Source organism: Hippocampus zosterae, chromosome 11 (assembly GCF_025434085.1).
Source record: "Hippocampus zosterae strain Florida chromosome 11, ASM2543408v3, whole genome shotgun sequence".
NCBI lineage: Eukaryota > Metazoa > Chordata > Actinopteri > Syngnathiformes > Syngnathidae > Hippocampus > Hippocampus zosterae.
The window spans coordinates 5,039,335-5,052,377 of record NC_067461.1 but is presented as its reverse complement, the minus strand read 5'-3'; the positions used below and the strand labels follow the sequence as shown (position 1 = coordinate 5,052,377).

The 13,043-nt window shown below is 44.7% G+C and overlaps 1 protein-coding gene across 2 annotated transcripts in view; it reads right to left on the bottom strand.

The window, feature by feature from the left end:
* Positions 1-13,043, bottom strand: part of LOC127610116 (cGMP-dependent protein kinase 1) — a 103,249-nt gene that overhangs the window by 33,497 nt on the left and 56,709 nt on the right. For both annotated transcript variants that reach the window (XM_052079875.1, XM_052079874.1), the window contains exon 4: positions 1,002-1,107. In XM_052079875.1, the coding sequence (XP_051935835.1) occupies positions 1,002-1,107 (106 nt within the window). The remainder of the gene's footprint in view (positions 1-1,001; positions 1,108-13,043) is intronic.

Genomic DNA, 13,043 nt, shown 5'->3' with positions numbered 1-13,043 from the left:
TTAGTTGGGAAATTCTTACACTAAATCTACGCCTAATGGGCCGCAAACTTGACAACATTTTTCGATCATCAGTCAACAGAATGTTTCTCCAGAATATTTATACATCCATTCATTCATTCATCTTCCGTACCGCTTGATCCTCACTAGGGTCGCGGGGGGTGCTGGAGCCCATCCCAGCCGTCTCCGGGCAGTAGGCGGGGGACACCCTGAATCGGTTGCCAGCCAATCGCAGGGCACACATAGACGAACAACCATTCACGCTCACACTCACACCTAGGGACAATTTAGAGTGTTCAATCAGCCTGCCATGCATATTTTTGGAATGTAGGAGGAAACCGGAGCACCCGGAGAAAGCCCACGCAGGCCCGGGGAGAACATGCAAGCTCCACACAGGGAGGCCGGAGCTGGAATCGAACCCGGTACCTCTGCACTGTGAAGCCGACGTGCTAACCACTGGACTACCGGGCCGCCCCTCTGTGTAAACAATAAATAATATATATATTCATTCATTCATTCATCTTCCTAACCGCTTGATCCTCACTAGGGTCGCGGGGGGTGCTGGAGCCTATCCCAGCTGTCTCCGGGGCAGTAGGCGGGGGACACCCTGAATCGGTTGCCAGCCAATCGCAGGGCACACAGAAACGAACAACAATTTGCACTCACACTCACACCTAGGGACAATTTAGAGTGTTCAATCAGCCTGCCATGCATATTTTTGGAATGTGGGAGGAAACCGGAGCACCCGGAGAAAACCCACGCAGGCCCGGGGAGAACATGCAAACTCCACACAGGGAGGCCGGAGCTGGAATCGAACCCGGTACCTCTGCACTGTGAAGCCGACGTGCTAACCACTGGACTACCGGGCCGCCCAATATTTATACATTTTGTGGCAAATATGAAAAATAAATCAGAGGCGAGAGGAAAGAGGGCCCAGTAATTATTCGCATCACTTTATCGTCCTCCATCCCTTTCGCTACCGCACATCATTGTGACTTCTTTACCTTTTCAAAAACTCCATATACTCCGTGTGCTTGATGAGACCCGTCCGCATCATGATGGTCTGGAAACATTGCCGATCGATTGCCCACAGCTTCACGTTTGTCAGCGCTGGAAATGAGAGTACACAGAGAGGCATTTCTTTCAAATCCTTCGGCAAACTTCATAATATACAGCAGCAGCCCACGCGTTGGCGCCTTTCAAATGTTGTGCATGCAGATCAGGCATTAGGCGAAGCAGCTGAAATTGAAGTTGATACGCAGCCAGAATCCGACTATGATTTTATCAAAATGCAAAGAGTAAGAAATTGCTTAGAAATCTTAGAAGCAAACTATCGACCGGTGATTGCTGTTCACGGGTACTTTTGGAATTCCTCGCACGTATGACTCGCTGGAAGTCATCCAATGGCATCCTAATGAAGGTCAAGACTGTTATTTTTTTGAATCCCGTTTCCCCTTGTCGTCCTGATTGTGACTGCTTTCATAAAACAAAAAAACAAATGAAAGATATGCGCAGCGACGAAATGGGTGCCGCGCGCACCCCCGCGCCGATCGTGGGCGTGCGAAAGAAGGGAGATGGGCTGGGTGAATACTGAAGGTGAGCAGACAGTCGCAAGGAAATTTGAGAATACATACACCGGGGAGAGGAAGAAAAAAAAATGGTGAACAGCGGCGATGGCGCAAAATTGTTCATTTTGCGCCGTGCGGAGACGTGTTCTGATGACACCGCTGCGATGGTAACATCGACCGTACGTCAATCTCCATGGGAAGTTTATCCAAGTGCGCTTGGCCTAAGAAGTATAACCACAAAGAGCCTTTGCCCCACATGCTCGGACCCACAAAATCTCCTATCGTGTTCTGCGACATTCCAGAAGAGTTCGGAACTAACTTTTCCCACCGCTGAATTCAATTTGCGCTCGCCTGAAGGTATCAGGCCAACGCTGGCCTGATGCACATTGAAGTGGCCATATGTTTTATAACGAGACAGGTGTTTTGTCTCACTAACATTCCGCACTATTACTTTTTTCCAAAGCTATTTCTGTTCATTGTAGCTTTTAGTCACGGCCGTCACATCTCGCCAGCATTAAGGCCGGATGCAAACTGCGGATCTTCCTGTAAGTGCGCCATTTCCATTTACCGTCTGTATCTTATTGTTTGGACCGGCTATTTACATCTACAGCGGTCCTAAGAGAGAAATAACACTCCGTTTTATACTTTCAAATGTTAAAAAATGCAGTAATGACATAATTAAATCTAAATTAAATGCAAAGAAATTAAACAGTTTGTGCCACATATGCTGCTTTGATTCAGTGAACATTGTGCTGCTACTTCTGTTGTGTGCCCCTTGGCCTCCAGGGGGCAGTATAACAGACACTTGAATAATACAGTGCACTCCGCTTAATAGAACACCGGTTAATAGAGTAATCCGCTTAATAGAGCAAAAGGCTCTGGAACAGATTTGCCTAATGCAATTTCCTATAAAGATACTCCGCTTAGTAGAACAGATCTCCGCTTAATAGAACAGGCCGTAAGCAATGAACATTGTAAACTAGTGGTTTTCGAAGTGTAGCTATTGCGATACTGTACCACTATCGCGAGAAAACGCGGTAGTTCTAGCCGTATACAGTAACAGGTAGCACGCGCCACTCCACACATAGACACACGCACGTCACAATGGCTTCAACTTCATTCAAGAGACGAGGGCTATCACCTGCGGATAAGAAGGACATACTCAGACGATACGATGCATTGCCGGATTCTCAGAAGGTACGCCTGCGGTTTCCAGGACTTCCCTCTTATCCAGCGCATTGAGCGGGAAGTCAACCGCAAAATTACGGACTCCTGTTTCCAGACAAAAGTAACGAAATTTTTCTCGTGATTTGAGATGTTTGACTGAAGTTGATTAAAGTTGTTGTTTGATTAAAGATATGGACGTCCACGTCCAATATCTCTTCTAACTCGTCAGCAGGGGGTTTTCTGCGTGCATAACTTGGTCGTCGACGTGTCTGAAGGTGTACCTAATAAAGTGTCTCCGGTTAATAGAAACCCCGCTTAGTAGAACAGAAGCGCTTCGGCCCAATGGTGTTCTATTAAGCGGAGTGCACTGTAATAATAATAATACATTTTATTTATAAGCGCCTTTCAAGACACCCAAGGACACTTTACAATAACAAAAAACACAAAACAATACGGGTTGAGCAGCGGCAGCTCCCCAGGAAGCCACAGCAATATCAGTCATTCTTTGCAGAGGATACAGAATATATTCATATGGTGCTCAACAGTTTTTGTTTGTTAGCCTGTCATAGAATTTTGCACCGTTTGAAAACTTGAAAACATGAAAACTTCTAAAATGGGTCACTCCTATCTCAAGGCACCGCTGTACAATCTAATGTAAAATGTTGTGTCCAGCTTATACTAGCAAGATCTGAAATAAATTCTGAAAATCCCATCCATGAAATATAAGACTTGAGGTTTTTTGTATGTTTACAGAACCGATATACAGTATCATGTTTTATCACTTGCCATGGCCCGATTGCGTCTCCGAGTTGTCTGGATGTATTTTTATTTTTTTTGGGTTTTGTTTTGTTTATGTGTGGCGCAGGCAGACTGGTAGGCTTCATGAGAGCGCCAGCGCATCGTTAGAGTTCGCCCATTAAAAGAGTGTTTCATCGTCCTCGACGGAGCCCCAAAACTCTCTCTAAATTTCAACATGGCTGAGTCATCCACGTACCGTGGCTCTGATCATCCTCTCTCCTATTTTCCTAATGGCTTTATTTGCGTCATTATTCACAGTTAACTTGGGAATCGTTATTTTCTATAATAACGGCTCATTGTTCGGCTTGGGTGGGTGGTTGGAGGTGTAGGTGGAGGACATTACACCTCGTCGTCTTTGTATTTGGTCGGTCTTTGTCTGGTTCTTGGGCCCGTTTTTTTTTTTAGGAGTATTTATTTAGTTATTGATAGGAACAAGTTATCATCTGCAAATCCTCCTCGTTGCAGATTTTTCAGATTTCAGATTTTTACATTGACTGAGAAGACTCCCCCGATTTGCTGTTTTTATGCTCAGTCCAGTCGGATAAACTAATATGAAAACAAGTACTTTGTCGCCATCTTGTGGCATTCATAGGTAATTACAAACCTTTTTACATGGGCATCAATAACTTGTGAACGTTGTATTTCAATTGCAGGTTAAGGTCCTTCAAACAAATTGCAGTGCATGATTTCTTAATATCCATTTATCGTGAGAGCGGAAAGCACTGTCTTAAAGTAGTGCTTTGGTGCTACTTTGTGTTTTCTATTGGGCATCTTAACACTTTTTTTGGGACAGGGGGGGACAATCAATCGCAAAATGTCGGTCCGACCAACAGGTCTGGGAGGAGCGATTCCTCTGAACACATACCACATGATAAAAGGTCAGGCTAATGTTGCAGAAGCATGGGGGGCCTTTCGCTGACTTGATCGGAAAGGAGGAAAAAATGCTGAAATTAAGCCAAATGTGTGTACTTCACTTCCTGTAAGTGCAGTTGTGCCCGAGAGGTGCTCCGAAAAATGTTAGTAACTCCACTCCGAATATATATAATTTATATCATTTCCCTCCGAATATATATAATTGATATAATTTGACTTTTTTTTTAAATCTCTTTTTTATTATTACCTCACACTTGCTTTTGCAACTCACCTGAGCCGAGACTTCATAATTGACGAGGTACGCCATGAGATTTCATGTTCCTTTTTGAATGTCGGCACTAAAATAACTGAAATTTGCTGAGGTAAGTATTGAAAAGCCACAGAGCTTCTGAGACAATGGTTTTGGGACGATTGGAGTGTTTTTCCATCTTTAACAAAAGGCTCCCGACCGACTATTTTGTCTATCACAAAACGTATTTTAATATTATGATGAAACCTATTTTCAGAAATTGTATCATTCAGTCCAGTAAATAAATATTTCAAGTGGCCACAATACAGCCATAATGTTAACACTGAACATTAAATATACTGTATATTCATTCATTCATTCATCTTCCGAGCCGCTTGATCCTCACTAGGGTCGCGGGGGGTGCTGGAGCCTATCCCAGCTGTCTCCGGGCAGTAGGCGGGGGACACCCTGAATCGGTTGCCAACCAATCACAGGGCACACAGACACAATCACCCACGCTCACACTCACACCGAGGGACAATTTAGAGTGTTCAATCAGCCTGCCACGCATGTTTTTGGAATGTGGGAGGAAGCCGGAGCACCCGGAGAAAACCCACACAGGCCCGGGGAGAACATGCAAACTCCACACAGGGAGGCCGGAGCTGGAATCGAACCCAGTACCTCTGCACTGTGAAGCCGACGTGCTAACCACTGGACTACCGGGCCACCCATTAAATATATATATATATTTTATTTTTTTTATTTTATTTTTTATCTATCTGAAGAGCAGATGTTGGAAATGATAATACCAGACACAAATACATTGTGTACAAGTTTCATTACATTTGCATTAACTCTGTGAAAAAGAGGCCAAAAAAAGAAAACTAAGTAGGCACAATATGGCCAGCCCAGAACAGGATAATTGGCAGAAAATAGATTGACAGAACATATTCGAAAATCTGAACCAGAGGCCCTCTCGTAGTCATTCCCAATCATTCATCAAATAAAACAATCCATTTTCCTCTCAAAATTCAGCAAGCGTACGAATCATTTTGAGCTAAAGTGTACATTTCCAACGAATGGCCTTTCTCATGTTTTTCTGTCCCTCTGCAGACAACTTTATAAATAGGAGCCATCAGCAGGGGAGGCGCCCTCATTACACAGCCTGACATCCTTTATATCTACAGAACACGAGACACGAGATCGCAAATCAAGCCAGAACAAAGGCTTGTGTTGTGCGACACCTGCCCGGGCCTGCATCTTAAAAGGTGTCAAGAATTCCTTCCAAGGAATGGAAAAAATCGAGTGGAAAAAGGAGTTTTCGTGTGGCAACAGGCGAGATATATGCGGAAAGGGTGGGAAGCAAAAAAATGATTAGGGTCGTCTTCTAATTTGACCCGTCAGTCGCATGAGGGGGAGGTCGGACGTCATCGGCCACTAAACCCGGGCCCGCAGGAGCGTTTCGGGGCGGGACCAAAAGAAAGGGCGCTGGGAAATAAGATGTGAGGCCAGCCCGCAGCGCCACGCAGTCGGTAAGCGTTTTACTCTGAGGCTGCTCTAAATTGCACTGAGACCCGGGGAACTAGTTATCTGGTAGCCGGCACGCTGATGAATGGTGTAGTGCTCACGGGTTGCCAATTAGCTTCCTGGGGCTGAGCGGGGGAAGTGAAAGTTTTGAAGGAATTTAGGGAGGAGGGGGGGGGGGGATGTGGCAGGAGGATTAATGAAATTTTGGAGAGTCATACCATGAAGGAGAGGAATTCATGTGGCTATAAAGTGGAGAATGTGGAGTAGGATACTGCACACGGTCCAGATCAAATGCCTCGGGGGTTCACCCCCCAAATCCCATTCATCATCACGTACATTTTTTTTCCCCAAGCAAAGTTGTTGCAATATAGTGACCGAAATCTGCTGCAAACAGTAAACGCCTGTCATATAAAGGTTCATATTGGCGTTATAATTACCTTTAAATGTTATAAGACGACAGCAAAGCACAACTATTGTCGGAATGAAACTCCTCAACACGCAGCAACAAAGTTCTCTGGCACCAAGATGCCCATAAGATGATTGCAAACGCATTAATTTTGTCCACAACTCACGGTAACCGAGTAGCTAGTAGAGCAGTCAGTCTGACCTTTATGAAGCTCCTCAACTCACTTTGATTTAGATTTTGGCACCCCCAATGCCACAAAATGACAGTTGAGAAAAATCTATGTAGAAATGCAGCTCCTCAGCAGACATCAACAAAGTTCCCTGGCAGCAAGATGCCTCAAGAACATCACTACTTTTGTCTAAATAAAGTGCCTCAACTAATGTCAACATTATTCCTGAGCACCGAGATCACACAAGCTCGCAATCGTTTTTCTGCATTGGATTCGGTACAAAAACTATTTTTGAGCATTATTCGGAGAGGACACAAAAAACGGGGCTAAGGAGCGAACTCTGTTGAATATCGCAAGTAGATATTATAAAGATTAACAACTGGCACAAGATGGAACAAAAGGACTACTTTTGTCTAAGTGAACATAGTTCCTTGGCAGCACGGTGACACAATTTGGCAGCCAAACATTACTTGTGTCTAAACGTGCCTGAAGTCAATTCAACGTAATTCCTTGGCCCCAAGACGCTGCAAGACAGCACCAAAGGAATGGTTTTATCTTTGGCGTGAGTGCAAAACTAGTGAAGAGGTAGCTTTTTCCAGCAAATCACGGAGGAGCACAGGTCACGACTCGCAAATTTGCAAGAGGAAGCGGTCTACTCAATGCTGCTGTATGCCACGGCTCACACTCACACCCGCAACCACCGTCATATGGCAGCTAACAGTGAAAACCGCGCCGCATCGTTCGAAATGAGACATGATAACGGCAACGGAGATGAACGATCTCATTAAATTGTGCAAGCGTACCTAATGTTACGCAACACAAGACAAGACAGACATTTATTTGTTTGCCCTTGTTGCAAGTCAGTGTAACTGGATTTCAGCCTCCGGGCATTATGCAAATAGAACATGTGCTTGTTTTATAATCCACTTTGTTGCCTACTGAATTGCGACACCAAACGATAAAGCCTATTTTCCTTGTCCTCAGTCATGGCGTTTTATGTTCGGTTGTTGTCGTTGAGCATTTTTACCCCGAGCTCAGTGCATTTTGGGGGAAAATGATTTTTGCTTTAAGTGCGTTTTCACCGCAGGAAATCCTATCCCAAAACTCGGTAGGCTTATCCTCAATGTGCTTAAACACAGATTAGGAGTGTCTCAAGCAGAGAGCTGAATTTCAAAACAAGACTTGCGTTTGTCAGCATCATAGCATCAACGATATAAATGAAAGCTCCCCCGATGTGCATACGCGCCACTAATGACAAAAAAAGTTGACACAAAACGAGTCCCCAGCAACAAGATGTTTTTAAGATTGAGTGTCAGATAATTATGACGATAATGATGTTCAATGAATCGATTTCGACAATGATTCAGAGGGTTCGATGAACTCTGTTGTCATATTTATAAATGAAACACTGTACGGTGGCATGTGTCTGGAGCGCAAAATCGGTCTGCCCCCACCTCGATCAAATTCACCCAAATGGCTCGGTAGTCCAGTGGTTAGCACGTCGGCTTCACAGTGCAGAGGTACCGGGTTCGATTCCAGCTCCGGCCTCCCTGTGTGGAGTTTGCATGTTCCTGCGTGGGTTTTCTCCGGGTGCTCCGGTTTCCTCCCACATTCCAAAAATATGCATGGCAGGCTGATTGAACACTCTAAATTGTCCCGAGGTGTGAGTGTGAGTGCGAATGGTTGTTCGTCTATGTGTGCCCTGTGATTGGCTGGCAACCAATTCAGGGTGTCCCCCGCCTACTGCCCGAAGACAGCTGGGATAGGCTCCAGCACCCCCCGCGACCGTAGTGAGGATCAAGCGGCTCGAAAGATGAATGAATGAATGAATGAATGCATTTCACCACTTGCGCCACGACTTAGACCTGCTTTCACCAGGTGTAAAAGTTGCACCGGTTTTTACATCCTAGCGCACAAGCATACAATTTTCTTTTTTTTTCTTCTGATAATAGCAATATGTACCACAAAAAAAAACACAAATAGGTACATCTGTGAACACAAAACCGTGAATAGGCATGGAGTCCCTGTACATTCAAACGCTAAAATGGGAAATACTAACTTTGGCATGGAGTTTGTTTACACAAAGCTAAAATGAAAGCCACTTGTGGATAAGAGTCCATAAATGCCCATAAATGTTCTCCGTGGACGTCGGCACTCTCGCAAACTGACTCGAAGAAATAAACTGGCAAAAAAAGATGATGAAACTGACAGGATCCTGCCAGACTCTTCCCTCGCTCTCACTCACACTTTAGCGCGCTCATCATCAAAACCCTGTGATGCGGCAAAGAAAATGTGCGAAATAACAATAATCAAATGTGCTCCATTGTTTATGCCGATGCTCTTGCCCGCAGGTGCTGATTTTAGCACTTGCCGATGTTTAGCAAGGAGCTGGATCTCCAAACTAATGAGCGAGAGCTCTCACTCGGGTGTATTATTATAATCAGAGAAGGCGTTTCAATTGTTCCTGCTCATCAAAATTTGACGTGCCTGCTTTCTGCAACTTCGCCCCCCACCCCTCAATCACCCACCCCTCCCCTCACACACACACACACACACACACGTGTACGCAAAGTACGGAAGGAGTGCGGCAGCTGTCATGGCAGCGCGCTGGAACAGTGCAGGCCCTATTTCCCTAAAGTCATTAAAAGCATCAAGTTAGGTCGGATTGATGGAAACGGAGCGTGAGAAAGTACGACGGGTGATTAGACGCCACGTTCAGTCACAGAGCGGCAGGTAAATACAACAGGAATTCATTTATGGCCCCTACCTAGCAGCCCATGCTTGCGTTGTCAGTTAGCCTGAACAAATAACATCAAACTTGTTGCAGATTTTAAGAAAGATTCTGATACTGAACAATACCCCCCACCACACCCCCTATATGGGGCAAAACTATATGAACCAATTTCCCCAAGATGTAGAAGGGTGTTTCATGAGTTAGTTAGTTAGTTAGTTCATTCGTTCGTTAGCTAGCTAGCTAGCTAGTCTGAAGGTTTGGTTGGACCAACAAACAGATTTCACATATCAGCAAATTACAACACACACAACTATTTGTTTTAATCAGCAACATACTCCAGATGCCAATATTCACCTACGGAAGGCTCATAATCGGAGCAGCAGCTGCCAAAGCAATATTTTGCCATGTGTCAGCCCACCTACCATCATCCGTATTATGTACAGAAGGTTTGTGTATTCCAGAGGAGAACAGAGAGCGATGTTGTTACGTAAGGTACTGTATTTCTATTCCTGGACAGATGTATCGCTCTCTAGCAATGTCCAACCGCCTCCGTCATTAAAATTCAAAACACACAGGCGCACTTGCGGGAGTCATTAGAAGAGCGATAGCGACAGGATTATAGTCTGTGCCTCACAAAGTCTTCATGTTTCTCTCATGATCAATGATGAATGAAGAGGCCAAAAGGCCAGCAGGAACTGTGAACGTCATCACAGCCAAGCAATCACTGATCAGTAGTGAGGAAAAATGGCAGCCCTTAGGTCAAATGAGGAGATAGATATGTCCTTAAATCGATAGGATCGTGTAGGTTACGAAAATGAAGCGAAACTACTGATGGCCTGGTTGATTAGCTTGGTTCCGCAAAAAAATGGTCTCCATTTCCCACATAACGTGGAACAGGAGTGAGATTTGAACTTGGAAAATAGCTAGTTTGTGGCTTTGAGCTAGCTAGCTGGAGAGAGAATAATGTAGCTATACCTAGCCACCACGCCACATATCCAGTTATTTACTTTTTGCTTTATTTCATTAATACAATGATTTTTTAAAAAGCCAAATTGCAACACACGTGGAGCTAACTAGCAAGCTAGTGTATTAGCGGGATTTTTGGGATTACTCTCAATTTTAAATTTTATCAAGAGACTGCATAAAAATGAACGCACGCTTTGTTTTGAACACAGCATGGGGGAGGGGGGAGGCCACTTCCTTGGGCCAAAAACAAATGAACCATTCGCCTTAAATTGCTCTGTGGTTGGTTTGTGAGATAAATTTTAATTGTTTGTTGCCCCAGTCATTACAGACAATCAAGTCAAAACAATTAGGCGTAGAGGAAATGTGTTTGAATAACCTGATAAGTCTGCATGTGTGTGTGTGTGTGTGTGTGTGTGTGCCAAGTTGCAGAAAATCATATGGAAGGAAATTACGTTGGTTCGCTATTTATCATTGTCGGATGCTATTTTTAGCTCCCTTGTGGAGGTAATGCTAGGTCGTGCCAGCTGTCTTCCGTTACCCCGGAATGATTTTTCCGGATTTCGTGAGAACCGTGTGACAATTTCTATCGTACATTCTCAACGACATGCAAACAATAACGTCTGAAGATAACGTCCTGCTGGGTTGAGTGTAGTGTCAACTGACTTTTTTTTTTTTTACTCAGGATAGTATGACTCATTTTTTTAAAAGCTTCTCTGTCAATCAAGTTGGGAGCTTCTTTTCTGTGGAAACACACTAATCAGTGCAGAAGTGTGTGTGGGAAACATTGATTTTTCTCACGAGTTCTTCACGCTACAGGGAGCCCACTAGACGCAATGACTGTGTCATTAATGGAGAAAGTGGTCATCAAATCAACTCCTCTAAGAAATAAGGTCAATGGCATAATTCAACTCAACTGTATTTATAGAGCCCTTCAAAAACCCCGCCGCTGTATACAAAGATAAAAATTGCCGTAGGTGGAGCGAAAACCTTTCTTTTGATGGCGGCGCGGACACCCGCAGCGGCTCCTCTTGTTTTATGTTGAGAGGGAAGAAATTTCATCTGTGCTGTATGTTACACATACGTACAGCACATTTGACAATAAAGTTGTATTCAATTCAATTCAATTAAAAAATAATTCACACAACAAACAATAATAAACTGCAACTCAAGACTCATGCTGAGTCAAAAGCCAAAGAAGACAAATGAGTTTTAAGACGAGTTTAAAGATGGGCAGCAAAGGGGCATGCCGAATGTTCAGTGGGAGGTCATTCCAAAGAGAAGGACCAGCAACGGAAAAGACTCAATCCCCTCTCAGCCTCAGCTTAGTTCTCTGTACCTTTAATAATGTCTGGTCCGCAGACCCGAGGCACCGGGCAGGTGAGTAGGGGTGGAGGAGTTCAGAGATTAAGGTGGTGTGAGACCATTTAAAGATTTGAAAACAAATAATAGGATCTTAAAAAGAACTCTAAAATGAATAGGTAGCCAGTGAAGGAATGTGAGAGTAGGAGTTGTGTGCGCCCTCTTACGAATACCAATCAAGAGGCGAGCAGCAGCGTTCTGGAACAACTTGAGTCACTTAATGGAGGATTGGCTGGCAGAGCATTACAATAATCCGAGATGTACGAAGGCATGAATTACTGTTTCAAAGTGCTCTTGAGAAAGGAGAGGATGTACCTTTTAGCCAGCCCCATAAGATTTAACAAAGGCACCAAATTGGTGGTCCAATTTAAAATGCCTGTCCAACTTAAGACCCAAGTTTAAGACTGGTTCTAAAATGAATCATTTTAGAGTGACCAGTAGCAATATTTGTAGTACAAGAGAGTGACTACGTCAGTGACTGTTTAGGGAGTTAATGGCTAGAGGGAAGAAGCTGTTTAAGTGTCTGCTGGATTTGGTGCGCATGGATCTGTAGCGCCTGCCTGACGGGAGTAGTTGGAAAAGGTGGTGGGCAGGGTACGGTGGATCCAGGAGGATTTTCCGTGCCCTTGTCTTGATTCTTGCAGTGTGCAAGTCCTCAAGGGTGTGTAGGGCAGTGCCAATGATTTTTTCCACCGTCCTAACTGTCCGTTGAAGTCGGATTTTGTCCTTTTTTGTGGCGGCCCCAAACCAAACTATGATGGAAGAACACAGGATTGATTCGATGACTGCCGTGTAGAACTGTCGTAGTACCTCCTGTGGCAGGCCACGCTTCCTCGGCAGGCTCAGGAAGTACATCCTCTGCTGGGCCCTTTTCAGGATGGAGATGGTGTTGACGTCCCACTTCATGTCCTGGGAGACTGTGATTCCCAGAAACTTGAAGGTCTCGACGGTTGACACAGGGCAGTTGGATAGTGTGAGGTGCAACTGTGGAGAAGAATGTTTCCTGAAGTCCACGATCATCTCTACAGTCTTGAGCGTGTTCAGCCCGAGGTTGTGTCGGCTGCACCAGAGCTCCAGCTGCTCCACTTGTTGGCGGTACGCAGACTCGTCGCCATCTTTGATGAGACCAATGACCGTGGTGTCGTCTGCGAACTTTATGAGTTTGACAGCTGGATTTGTTGAGGTGCAATCGTTTGTGTAGAGGGAGAAGAGCAGTGGAGAGAGGACACATCCCTGTGGGACTCCAGTGC